Here is a 14,736-nt window from a genome sequence, read left to right on the forward strand (position 1 = left end):
ATGTTGCATTAGTTCAGCCTGAAGGCCATCAAACACAATGTTTAGCATCTGAAGTTGTCCAGGCATGTTTAGTAGGTGAAAAACCTGAACTCTTTCATTTCATTCATTTCACTTTCATTGGGTTGCTCCAACTTGAATTGAGTTTAAAGTCAACTGACAGATAAATTTGACTTTTAAATACACAAAATATTAAGTAGATGCAATTATAACATATTTAGCTCAACCCAATCCTTTAAAATAATGTTTGAAACTCATCAGATTCATCTAAATCAGTATTTTTCTTGCAGTTATCCTAGACTATGCAGTTACTTTTAAGAGTGTTTAAATATGCATTGAAAGTGACATTTGTTGTCTTTTAACAGCAATGGCTGCTGAAAACTCTTTATTAGTTGACACTGGGACTATTTAGCTGAATATTTTGACTTGACCTAAAAGGTAACATGTTTTGAAAGGATGTTCTGTGTATCTGTATAAGGTTGTATTTTGGAGGAAGGTTGGCTGAATATAAGTCTTCTAAGTGCTTCTTAGCTTCTTTCTGTACAAGCAGACAAGTAAAGAAGTGCAGAAAAATGTAGCCAACTGATGTCTTTGATTGTCCATGTGTTACACTTGACCCTCGCCTCAGAGGTCGCAGTAATCCCTCAAGAGTCTCTTGCTGGCATTCTTCTTCTATTTTCCTGCCTTTTGCTGGCACATTGCTTTATTTCCAGGTTGCAGTAGTAGCTTGAATCCATTGGCAGAGATTTTTATCACTAGAAGAGCAGAAAATACAAACAAAATGTTGCTCTTTGACTGCCTTTAATTAATGTTCCCAGATATAATGGCTACAGTCATGAAGAAAATGTTTACATACACTTGTACGTGTCTCATGACTCAACTGAAGTTTACTGCTGGAGAAGAAAAGGTCTTCTGGCAGAAGATTCTGTGATCAGATATTACAAAAATTTAGCTATTTGGCCACAGTTATGAGAAATATGTTTGGAGGAGAGAAGGTGAAGCCTTTAACCCTAAGAACACTATACCTACCATGAAGCATGGTGGTGGCAGTATTATGCTCTGGGGCTAACGGAATTGGTGCTTTACACAAATCTGTGGAATAACGAAGGAAACTTTAAAATCGTCACCCAGAAATTTGGCCTTTGGATACTGTTGGGTGTTCCAACATGGCAATGACTCCAAACACACATCCAAAATGGTATAAATAAAAAAAAAAAAAAAAGAAGGCTGAATTTGTCAAAAATGAAAAAAAGTTTACTTTTATTCACAACTGTAAGTCTTCAAGTCACAATGTAGTTTAAGACCTCAGTCTAACACAAAGCTACTAGTCATCTTTGTTGCCCAAAGAGCACCAAACCTACCATCAAGCATGGTGGTGGCAGCATTATGCTCTTTGGCTGGAAATGGAATTATGAAGAAGTATTACTTCCACGTTCTTGAGGAAAACCTAAAATCATCAGCTAGAAGGTTGGATCATGGACACATCCTAACCCAGACCCTTACAAAAGTGGTAAATAAGTCTAGCTGGAATTAGGGTTTTAGACTGGTCTCCCCGAAGCTTTAATAATCAAACTCCATCAAGAACCTGTGGACTGCGATGAAGAAACTGTCTGTGTCAGAAATACAGCAAATTTAATTAGTTTAACTGCACCACTTCTGTCAAGTGAAGGAGTCAAAGATGCAACCAGAAGCTTGTGGACGGAAACCAAAAGCACCTGGTTAAGTTGAAAACTCCACAACGATTTTCATCAAATGTTAGCATTGGTATATGAATATTTTTGACCCTGTAGATTTGTCATATTTCCAGTTGACCCTTCATAAATCTATAAAAGAACCAAAATGCATGGTTTTTAAGAGTTACACGACCCATTGGAAACTCAAGACCACCACGATATAGATGCTCTCTACAAGTGTATGCAAACTTTCGTTCACGACTTCAAGGCAAAATGTGGTTCAAGACCTCAGATTGACCCAAAAGCTGCTAGTCATCGCCATAATCCAAACATTTCACATTGCTTCACTCACTCACTTGGTCATCATCTCACTATTACACCAATGGAGTCACTATCTGTGCTGCAGAGTCCAGATTCAGTTGCCTTGGCTCTCAGGACAGCATGTGTCAGCTTGCTGCAGATCGGTGGCACAAAATGCCAGAACACTGAGCGCAATCTGTTTGCCCGGGTTGAGTTTCTATCTTTACTGCTCGATTTCTGTAGGAGTACAAAAAAAAAAGGGAAAAAAAGTAGCACACGAGGAGGGGAGGAAGCCGAACACAAGCGTGACACAAGTGGAGAAGGCGAGCTAAGAGGAGGCAGGAAAAAAGATGACAGCCTGCAGCTCCTGCCGCCTACCAAGTCTTTAAATCTCTCTATGATCTGAAGAAGAAGAAGGCAAAGACGAACAATGGAACCTTCAGCATAATTTATAACCGCGACGGTCGGAGCGAGCGCTTTGATGAGCTGCCAGAGTTGTGTGCATGTTGTTCAGATTTTGTTTGTTCGCTGCTTCGTGCGTCCATATATGTTGTTTTCTCTTCCTCTTTTATCCATTGATACCAGTGAGGGGGAGACGGATCAAGTCTCCGCTACAGCAAAGGAACATTCAATTTTTGTCATATCACTTGTTCTGCAGTATTTTCTCTTGTTTCAAAGTATTGTGCGGAGTTGTTTGTGAGAAAACCATGAAACCACATTCAAGACAGCTGAGCCTTACGTGTAAATTAAGCTTCGAAGACACTGTGGCTGTACAGTAAATACAGGAAATGCTCCATTTAGGTTTTTCTGTAAGAAAATGGGAGTCAAATTACACTCATCTTTGTATCTTGCTTTGTGTTGCCATCACATTGTAAAATGTGGATGAAATTGCTTTAGTCTTGAGCCACAATTTGCTGTACTGGAGTACTTTACTGGTATTTTGACACATGTGGGCTTAAAGATACAGAGTAGGTCAGCGGGTCAGAGAAAACAGGCTCAAATCACTGGCATTTTATATAGATTCATAAAAATTAAAAAGGAGTAAGCCTTCTAGAAACTGTACAGAATGCAAATGTCTGTGAAATATTGATATTGTAGCTGATTTTAATGCAATAAAACACTAATCTGACAGTCACAATTTACAAAAAAAAAAACTGCGTTGTAAAAATGTACATCTTTTGGTGTTAACATTATTCACAGTTTGGCCGTTTTTGACCGTCAGCGTCTCCAGACTTTTTCTCTAATTTGACTAGGCATTTTCTGTAATTATAAAAGAGAGAAATTCTGTAAAAATAGCAATTAAAAAGTGATTTTAAATTTTCCAGTCCTTCATGCATATAATTTTTCTTACAATAATGGCAAATATCTGTAAAATAATTATGCTTTTCATGATTTAATTGAAGTAAAAATACTGCAATTTATTGGTTAAACAATGTAAAATAACATTTTTAATAGTTATTATTGGGAAAATAACAAAATAGGGAAAATATGTGAATAATTTTCTTGCATTTTTCAACCCTTAACATTTTTCCAAAAATGTCAAATAATGTCACAATATGATCATTTAAATATAGTTTTAGAAAGTGGTCATTTAAATGTAAAAACAACAAATTACTGTCAGTAAAAATGCAGATTTTTTTGAACATTGTATTTTCTCTGCCTATTTACTTGATTTGATCTGTAATTAAACAAAAAAAATTGAAATTCTATAAAATAACTGTTAAACTAAGTATTTGCCACTTTCACTTCTTAATGTACAAATTTTTTCTCTAAAAAATGGGATTTACTACCACTTGCTGCAGTTTTAAATCCAGTACAATAAAAATATGCTGAAATTTTATTATCAAACAGTGTAAGAGAACCTATTATTAGTATGTTATTTATAGTTTGAGACAGTTTTTTCTGTGATTTTACTCCTTCTTATTTCTAATTTTAAAAGAAAACTAGGAAAACCTGTAAACTACGGTGAGCTGTTAACAGCTAAAAACTATAAAAAAGTTCAGTGTCAGATTTACATGCAAATTGAAACCCCAGATGAAGACAAAGCCCTTTATTAATCAGTGGGATCCAGTCTGTTTCCTTCATCACAGCACAATCTCAGAAAAGATTACATGTAAAAGAAAAGAACATTTTGTAACCGTCCTTGGATGATTTTTTTTGACATTTTTATCTGCAGCTCTTTCCTCTGAAGCTCCCAAACACTTGAATTGCTGTTGAATTCCAGCTAATTCTCTGCAACTTCCATTCTGGCTCTCTCTCACCCTGAGTGACATCGCTGCTGTATGAACTGTAATTTTCCAGTGGCCAAAAATGGAGGCGTCTGTCTGCTGCAGCAGCGGAGATTAAAAGATTAATAATTCAACCGCAGGTCATGAATCATGTTGCTTTTTCTCTTTTCTCTTGTTCTTTTGCCATTTTCAAAAAGAACTCTGTCACCTTCCAGTGGTTCTGTTTCTTCTGGCATGTGTTTGGAGAAGAATGACTTTCTGTGTTGTGTTGATAGGAAGCGTGAGGTCAGGAGAGCGACTTATTTCATTATTGACATAATTACAGCAGCTCGTCGCAGTGAACTCAGACATGTATGGCGCTTTTGTCGAGCGTTTGAGGACTGTGTGTGTCTGCCGAGGTCGAGGTCAATCCAATTCCTTTGGAGTGATACAGTCAGGATTCAATTGAAATCCATAAATTATCATCTGTGGTGGTAATTTGTCACTTTAACCCGAGTAATTGGAACAAAAATTACAGTTGTACCTCCATGTTCCTCCTGACAATAACAGTAAATCAATTATATTTTTGCTTATTGAAACACAGTTAAAAATTGTCATTTTCAGCTAAATAAAAGAATGACTTACCATTTATAAAAAATATAGGTTTTTGATGTTTACAATATGTACAGTTTCTTTACGGCTAACATGTAAATTAATACTTTTTTTTACTAGATATTATCTGTAACTTAACAAAGCAGGGAAAACCTGCAAGCTAACGCTTAAAAAATATTGTATAGTATTAAAAAATGTGAAATAACTGCAAACATCTATGAAAAATAATGACATTTTCAAGCAGATTTAAGAGTAAGTTAATATTTAAAAAATGTAGATATTTGATGTGGACATCAGTTTTGGCCTGTATTTTATGGTTACATGAAAATTTAAATATATTTCTGGAATTTTTGAAAATAATTTTCTGAAATTTAATGAAACTGGCAAAATCTGCAAAATAGTAGGTAAAATATATTTATCATTTTTAAATTCTTAATAAATATAATTCTCCTTTGAACTAAACAGCATCTGTCTGTGAAATAATGACATTTTTCTGATATAAATACAGTAAAAATAGTGTAACCTCATGTTTGAACACTGCAAAAGAACAAATTACTATATTTATTTCTTTATGTATGATTTTAGTAAATATTTTCTGTAATATTACAAAACAGGGAAAATCAAAAAAATAACATTTCAAAATTAATTTACTATTTTTCAATTGCAATATATATCTTTTTTCTTTCAAATAACAGCAAATATCTTTATAGTAACAATTATTTTTTGCTGATTTAAATACATTATGACCATGCAAAAGATCAAATTAACATTTATTTTAAAAAATGTAGATTTTTGATGTGAATGTTGTTTATTATTTATTATTCATACTTTCCCCTTTTTCACAGTTAGTGTGACTATTAATATTTTTTCCTGTGATTTGCTAGATATTACCTGTAATTTCACATAACAGGGAAAATCTGTAAAATAACTGCAAATAAATTCTAAATTATATAATTAGCTAATTTAAATACAGTAAATTCGTAAACATACAGATTTGTGATGTGGATATTTACAATTTTGACCTGTAAATGTATTATTTTTGTCTGCATTTTAGTATAATTTAACAAAACAGGGACGATCTGTAAGTTGTAAATTGTCCAAAAGATAAATTCAAAATTGTTAGAAAATCTCATTTTAAGTCCATACAATTATCCTCTGTAATTTGCCACTTTAATCTGACAAATTGAACCAAAAACTACAGTTTGACCTCGGTGCTACTCCAGTTCTACAGTTTTGTCTATGAAAAATTGTCATTTTCACTTTCAGCCTCCTTTTTCCTCCAAATTCACCCCGATGGTCATAATTCTTGGAGCCTCCTGGGCGATGTGTGTTTTGAAGTGTCTGTTCCTCTTTGTCACTTCAGTCTCCTACATGATGAATCCCCTCTCAAGCTCTAACCTCAAATCTTTCTCCCACTCTGTCTCTTCGCAGTTGCTGGCTTCGCTTGGACACCTACTTCATTTGGAGCTTCATAGGACCGGCAACCTTGATAATTATGGTAAGCGAACCCCCCACCTCCACCCCACCTCCACCACATCCTCCCCTCCTGCTCATTAACCCTACTTAGCCTGCGGGTCGTCGCTTAAATGGTCCACAGAGAAGCTCTTTTTGCGGCTCCGTCTCCCTCCTCACTCTGCCCTGTTGAGCATATAAGCCACCGGCGGCCACTGAGCCGTCCAGGAAAACGAATGAGGGCTGCGGAGAATATATTGCAGTTTGTCACCTCGCTGCAGAGACAGTTTTTCGGGGGGGTTGTAGAGACAGAGAGAGTGAACTCTGCTCAGTATGCGGTGTTGGAGTAATCCGCACTGCGATTATGATTGATTTTGTTCCCGTTCCAACTCCACTACCTTCTATTTTTCTTTTTTTTATCATCTCCTCCTTGCAGGCGCTCAGAACACTCTCCGCATTTTTTTTTTGTTCCTTTCCCAACTAGGATGTCCTCATTTCCTAATAAAATAGCTCGTTTATTGATCCAGCTGCTTTAAATCTAATAGAAGGCTAATATTCGACAGGCTGTAAATGCCGCTTTGTCACCAGAGATGCACTGCTGATTTACTGCGATAGTAAATTCTAAGAAACAGACACATAAACTTACGCTGGAAATACGAAATCCTGAAAATACTCTGAAAATCTGGCAGCAAGTTGCCAGAACAAATAGATTTTTTAAAAAAAAAAAAGGTGGAACACTAACAATAGAAAAACTGTAATAACGACAAATATCTGGAAGATGATCATAGTTTTTGGCTAATTTTGAGGTTACTCATTGTTATAGAATGAATGATCATAAGTGACGATGCAGATTTTAGATTTGAATATTATTTACAGTTTGGCATGTTTTCCTTTTTTTAAGTCAACATGCAAATTATAATTTTTTTTTCAGCAGATTTACTGAATGGTATCTGTAATTTAACAAAATTGAAACAATCTTTGAAAATTGTCACTATCCTTTTTTATTTTACATTTAACTTAAATATATAAAATTTAAAACTTATAAGAGCAAATCAGAAGAAAATCTATAAAATAACAGTGAAAAACAATAACATTTTTTCCTCATTTTTTTTACCATTTTCGATTCTATGTTGCAGAATAAACAGCAAAAATCTGTAAAATAATTATCTTTAGGCTGAATTAAATGCAATTAAAAAATAGTGCCATTTGTAAAAAAGAAACATACATACAACTAACAACATAATTAACAGTTTTACATAAAAATTTATAATTTTTGTTTGTATTTTAATAGTTAGTATCTGTAATTTAACAAAACCGGAACATCATAGCAACATTATAGGTAACATAACTGTAAATTTTTCCAAAGATATCAGTTAAAAACTGCTTTAAAGAAATCTTTTTTTTTTATTTTTTTTTTTTTTTTACAGTGTGATGTAAGATTTGCCAGGCTGCTTAGTCACCAGAGATGAGCTCCTAATTCTCCCAGAAAACAGGCGGCCATGATAATAAATCCTGTATAACAGCACATAAACTTATAAATATCTCTGACAACAAACAAAGTGACAGTATGCTCATCCAATAGGATTATTTACTGCAAAAAAAAAAGCAGAAATGTGTGATTCCAACAATTTTTAATACATCTTTTACTGCCCAGCTATGATGTGGTTGCCAAATCCAAACATGCATAATGCACTTTCACGCTCCAGTTTGGCGAAATCATTCACAAAATGTCTCTGACTCACCGCTTTTCTCTCCGATTCACAAACAACAATATCCATGTTGGAACGACAGCTCCAGCTCACATCCAATTACATCCACCGGGGAGTTTGGGGAAGCTTTCCGGCCAAAAGGTGCATTTCAAACTGTTGGAATTGTTAAGTTTCTCCTATTTATTCTCGCCTCATACTATCTGAATGTCACCTGTAAACAGCAGTAAGTAAAATCACACTAATTGCTGTAATTTGGAGGCGTCACCCTACTCAGACCCCCAGAAATGACTCATTTTTTTCTATTTTTGTGATTACTGGCTCACGGAGAGAAAAACCAAATAATGAGACAAACCAGACTGGGTTTGTTTGTTCTAAGATTTTTTTGTGTTTTATTATTTTTTTTTTTAAAAAGTCAAATTAATTTTTCTAGCTAATTATGGAGTGCAAGGAGCAAAAGTTGAGCTCGTTTAGATGCGTTCAACTCAACTTCTCTGTTTTTTGTTTTTTTTTGTGTGCGTGTGTGTGTGTGTGTGGGGGGGGGGGGGGATTTTTTTTAACTAATCTATGTTTGAAGCAACAACCAAAACAGAAAACAAAGAAAAAAATGTCATCCAGGAACAGAAATGGAGGTAAATTAAAAACAGTCTTTATGATATTATAACTGCTGAAGGTTCCTCAAGCTTTTCAGTGTTCCACCAAATATTTTCATGTCCTCAATTATTAGAATCATAACAATTATCATTATTTTCATTATTATTAGTAGTAGTAATAGTGTTGTTGTTGTTCTTCTTCTTGTTCTTCTTCTTATTATTATTATTGTTATTATTATTATTATTATTATTATTATTATTATTATTATTATTATTATTGTTATTATTATTAATAGTAGTAGTAATGGTATTGTTGTTGTTGTTCTTATTTATTTATTTAAATTTATTTGATCATTTATTTTTTTATTTAATTTTATCATGTTAATCATACTTTTAGCTGATTGAAATACTGAAATTTTACATTTCCACATTGCAAAAAACGAACTAATATTTTATTTAAAATACCATTTTTACTCGTGTTTTGTGACGATTGGCTTACATTTGTCTGTCTGTCTGAAATTTTCAGGGAAAGTCAGAAATGACACAAGGACCACCTGATTAGATTTTGGCAGTGATGCGGCTCATAGTCTGGATCCACGGATTTGTTCAGGATTTCCTATTGCCAGATATAGCTGCTGGCACGGCGTTGCTGTAACCATGATGTGAACACTGTGTCAGTTACCTGCTGACGATCACATGATTGCGATCCTACTACAAACTGACTGTGATTTATCAGTTGGAAATCATACAAGCAACAAATGATTAAACTGTGAGGGGTTTCTGAGTCCCATCAATTCCTGCCGTCCGCTACATATTTAGGTCACGGAATTTAGCAAACCCCATCCAGACACGTTAAGTTCAGCCGTCAGCCTTATTTTGAACACAGATTCACCTTTCTGTCCTTCACTCATTTCTTCACCATCAGAGCTTGTCTCCATTGCAGCTGGTGCTTCTAAGTTTAGACACATCCTTTGCTAGACAGCAACAGCTTGGAACCGTTTTCTTTCATCTTTATTGAATTTTCGGCAGCGCCTTCGTCATGCGAAGTAACCTCTCCTTAGATAAACACTTCATGGACAGCTGGAACGGTGACAAAATAAAAGCCCGCAACAATAAAAATACGTCTTCAAAATAAAAGCATGGACGGGATGGTTTTTTTAACTAGCAAACCAAAGGCTTGCCAAAAGTGATGAACTGATCAACAGACATAAGAGTAATTTACACGCCATTCAGTATCCGCACATAACATGCACACGCATAACACATGCCTGTACACAGCACAAGGTCATTTTTTATTAAATATTTCATCTGTCGAAAATGATACATCAACTGAACAGCCTTGGCGGAGTACTGCACTCTCTGAGTGCTTTTCTAGTTTTTTATGTGAACATTATTTACAGTTTTAACCTTTTTTTAAAAAAAAAATCTTACTTAACACAAACAGGCAAATCAATGAATTGATTATTTTTTCAAATCTTAATATGCATTATTGTTTTTCTTTAAATTAATAAATGAATGAAGTACACACTGAAATACAGTAAAATGAACAAACCGCCATTCATATTTTTTTTTAATGTGGACATTATTTACAGTTTAGCCTGTTTAGTTTAACCTGTAAATTAACGCTTTTTTTCTGTTCACAAGATATTTGCAATTTAACAAAACAGTGGAAAAATGTGAAATATTAAAATTTAAAAAAAAATGTAAAATAGCACTATATGCAAAATACCATTCTTCATAAATTAAAGTATAAAAACATTTAAAAATTAAGTAAAATACCAGTTTAAAAAATAAAATATATTTACAAACATCAGTAAAGCAATCATATTTTGGTGCATTTAAATCAAATAAAAATAGTGATATTCTTATGATAAAATGTATTTTTGTGATTGCTAGCTTACATAGGACAAAAGGAAATAATGAGATACACCAAAGTGTTTAATGTAAGTTTTTTTTAAAAATATCGATCAGTCAAATATGAGATTTATTTGTGAGGAGCAAAAAGTTCAACTCGCTTAGACTTTTTTGTTTGTTTAAATCACTAATCTGTGTTGAAAACAAAGAAAGAATGTTACTCCAGGGACAGAAATAGAGGTAAATTTGAAAAATTTTGAGCCTTTTACAGAATTTTCCACTATTTCATCCCCTCCGGTGTAAAATAAAGCAGCAGCGGTGACAGTAAATCCCTGTGGTTTGCCTCTAAGTGTGAATATGATGAGAAAAGTGTGACTAAGTCAGACGGAAAGGCTTCCTCATATAAATATGCAGCTGTCTTGTCTCACCGGGTCCCTGTTTAGTCCGTCGCAGCGCCACAGAGGTTTCATAGGATTTTGCGCTCTGTTTGGCAAAGTGGGAAACCGAGTCTGGCTGCAGTGTTCCAGCTTTGTGCTACAAAGTGCCCTGATTTAAAATGAATGGAATCTTCATTCTCTTTTCTTTTTTCTGTAGCTCAATGTGATCTTCCTGGGCATCGCTCTCTACAAGATGTTCCATCACACTGCCATCTTGAAACCAGACTCCGGTTGCCTGGACAACATCAAGTAAGAGCACTCAGATCACCGAGATTTCCATTAAAGCCGCCCAGAAATAGAAGCGTCGCTGACGTCTGTGTTACAGAACGTTTCAGTGAATTCAACGTCAGTTTTCCTTCAGTCTAAAGAGCAATTTTCTTTTTCTTTTTTCAAACCTTAAAATGCCTTTTTTTTTGTTTCTAATAAATAAATAAAATAAATACTGATTTAAATACATTCAAATATTTTGTCAAAAAAATTTAAATTTTTAAAAATACTGATTTTTGATGTGAACATTATTTACAGTTTTGGCCTTTTTCTGGTTAACGTACATTAATACTTTTTCTGTTGTCATTTTCAGAATTTATTATATGTAATTTACCAAAATACACAAAATCTGCAAATTATTTCACACTTTTTTCATACTTCCTTCAAATAAATTACAAAATTGAATTAATAATTTAAAAATAATTAGAGTAAAAATATTGCCGTTTTTTGAACTAAATTGTCATTTATTAAAATATAAATTTTTGATGTGGACATTATTTATAGTTTGGCCTGTCTTTTAAGTTTACTATGTAAATTAACACTTTTTTTTCAGTGATTCATAACATGTTGTCTGTAGATGAACAAACCAAGGGGGAAAAATGTAACAAATGTAAAATATAAAAAAAAATAATAAAAAAAGATTGAAAGTAACATAAGAGAATACAAATTTCCAATCTTAAATATACATAATTTTCTTTTTTAAATAAATGCAAATACCTGTCAAACAATCCTCTTTAAGTGGATTTAAAAGATAGTAAGAAATAGTACAATTTTATGGTTATCCTTGTATAACATTACAGCTTTTGTTTTTTTTAGGGTTCTACATGAAAATGAATACATTTTTTCTGTGATTTTAGTCATTATAATCTGCAATTTAACACACACAAAAAAATCTGTAACATACCAAAAAATATTTGCTATTTTTAAATGAATAATTGTCCCTTTAAATAAACGGCAAATATCAGTTTGGAAAAAAAGAAAAAAATTGCATAATTTATGCCCAGTGTTCTCTGTTCAATCTCCTGTTTCCGACCAGTTTCCTCCGTCTCGCCTTCTTCCCCCCTTTGATATTTTGAAACCTCATTAAAAGCACTTAAGGTTGTGAAGGCCCCACCCGAGGGTCCGGCGGTCTGAAGGTAAGCGCCTCCCATTACGCTTAAAGGTTGTGTCAGAGTGGGTTAAAATCAGACATTATGCTGCTGCGTCTCCATCATTATCTGAAGAACAGTTAAAGGCCAGGAGACGATCTGACAGGTGACCTGCTGCCGTCTGGGTGTCAACATGCCGCTGATGAATATTCATTTCCTGTGTGTTTCCTTCTATTTATCTGCTCATGCCTGGCTGCTCTCAGATATGAGCGCTTCGGGGACAATAATGACTCTAACTCACATGCAAATGTTCTTTTGATGTTCGCAGATTGTGCTGCTAAAAGTTTAAACACTTCACGGTGCTCTCTACAGGTGAAAGTGAAGTTATTAGCTCAGAAAAAAGTTCCAGACGAGAAATCTTGACTGCAGGCGAGATGTGTGGAAGTGCAGTACAGATGTGTAGATTCAGTAGAAGTACTCGTATCCTTGTGGAATAATGAGAAAAACTCGCTGGCTGCTTAAAGGAGCAGAGACGGAATCAAAACAGGAAAGTTTGGAGGCTGTAAAACTAGAACAATGAACACAGACAGCTCTGGGTGAAGCAAAGAGGACACACACATACACAATTTCTGTCTTTTCTAACTCAGAAATGTCAGTTTATTGATGAAATATCTCACACATTGATTTAGCTGCTTTAAATCTGATGATAATGTGAGTATTTAAGCTGAAATCAAGCTGAAGACTACTGAGATCTGGTCCTTCTTGGAATAAGTAAATGAACTACATGCATTTCTCTGGTGATTTATTTTGCCTCTGTCTCATTTTTACTCACTGTGGGCTCTTTTTTTTTTTCGCTGAAACTGAACAGCACAATCATGGCTGGAAGTAGAGAGAACTCAGAAATGTCCTTTTAGTGCCACGAGACACACTTATATTTCCATAAATCATAATTAAATAAATGTTTATGTTGAATTTATTTGGTATTTACATTGCAAAAATGGTGAAAAATCTAGTTCAATATGTTTCCAAATGTATACATACTATGATACTTTTAAATTTGTTTTCATGCCTACTTCCCCGATGGAAACACAGCCTGCAGTTCAGCCGAAAAGCAACAGAATTTTTGTCAGTTTTTTGCAGCTGGGTCACAAAAGTTTTCATAGTTACAGTGACAAGGAAGAATGTTTTGTTTTTTACAGAATCTGTTTCTTTTTTGTAGGATTTTTTCAATGAGACATTTAAAATAAGTTTTGAGCTTAGTTTTGAGTAAATTTAGGGTCACATCTTTTTTTTAAAAAAGCAAATTTTTGATGTTACATTATATACAGTTTTGGATATTTTTTTAACAGTCAACTCATCAATAATTTTACTTTTTTCTGTTATTTTACTATATACCAAATCAGAAAAAAAACAACAATAAATTGTTCAAAAGAATACCTTTTCCACCCTTCATATACATATTTTTTTCTTTAAAATAACAGGAATAATATATTATGTCTACATTAAAAAATGGCGTCGTTATACATTCAAACCTTGTGGAAGGTCAAATTACCAGTTTTAAAAATAAGTACTGATATTAGCCTAATTTTATCTGGTTAACATGGAAGTAAGTATTTTTTCTTGTGATTTTACTGAATAATATCCATAAATTAACAAAACAGTGGGAATCTCTAAAATAGCAATAAATTGTTCATAAAATGTGAGTTAAAACTGTTCAGAGGAATGCAAAAAATGTGATGATACTGTCAGAAACAGTTAAAATTGCTGGTTATAAAACAACAACGATGAACTGAAAGACACTAAAATCCTTTGTAGGGAAGCATTGATCAAAATCTTATATGACTAAAAGAAATAAAATATCAGTTAATGCAGCTTAAAACACTAAAGTCTTCCATTTTACTGACCTTGTATTTGCTGAGCTCTGGTGAACACTGAACGCCGTCATTCTTTAGTTCCACCTCTAAAGGTTTCACGCAGCAGACAGAGCCTCAGCAGTAGTTTTAGGTCCTTTACTGTAGGATGACACAGCATTCTGGCTCATAATGTTTGACGTAAGCTACCTGCTGTCAGCTTCTCCTGCTGCAGATGGACTAAAGTTGTTGTGCTGCCTGTTGTTGTGCCGTGATGGACCAGGGTCTCTGCTCTCTGCAACAAGCTTTTTGTCGTCTGCCTCCCTTTCTTTAGGCCACTTTGGACACATTAGTGTGCTTTATTGCCGGCGATGTGGCTGTTTTTTCTTCTTTTTTTCTGTGGCATCACATCAGTGGCCCCCGTCTGCCCTGCTCTCTCCTCAGCCAAGTGATCCACACATCAGAAAACAATCTTCGCCGAGCTTGATACAGCCGGCTTCGGTCGCGCCGTGTCAGACTGTGGCGTGCCGGAGTGTTTTTCCATCACAGATGCGCTGCAGGATGCAGGTTTTTATGAGCTGCTTTTAAGCGCTGCTACAGTGTGACCTGCTTCACCTCAGGATGACAGGCAGGAGGAGGGCAACACGAGGGGTGTCGAGCTTTTATTAGTTCACATTCTGGAAACACAAGTCGCGCTGAG

General features: G+C 34.5%; 1 protein-coding gene across 17 annotated transcripts in view; it reads left to right on the plus strand.

The window, feature by feature from the left end:
• LOC111564120 (adhesion G protein-coupled receptor L3-like) overlaps window positions 1-14,736 on the plus strand; it is a 266,802-nt gene that overhangs the window by 228,381 nt on the left and 23,685 nt on the right. For all 17 annotated transcript variants that reach the window (XM_055007698.1, XM_055007699.1, XM_055007703.1 and 14 more), the window contains 2 exons: window positions 6,221-6,287; window positions 10,989-11,080. In XM_055007698.1, coding sequence (XP_054863673.1) covers window positions 6,221-6,287; window positions 10,989-11,080 — 159 coding nt within the window. The remainder of the gene's footprint in view (window positions 1-6,220; window positions 6,288-10,988; window positions 11,081-14,736) is intronic.

This window comes from Amphiprion ocellaris, chromosome 23, assembly GCF_022539595.1.
Source record: "Amphiprion ocellaris isolate individual 3 ecotype Okinawa chromosome 23, ASM2253959v1, whole genome shotgun sequence".
In the NCBI taxonomy this organism is placed as follows: Eukaryota; Metazoa; Chordata; class Actinopteri; family Pomacentridae; genus Amphiprion; species Amphiprion ocellaris.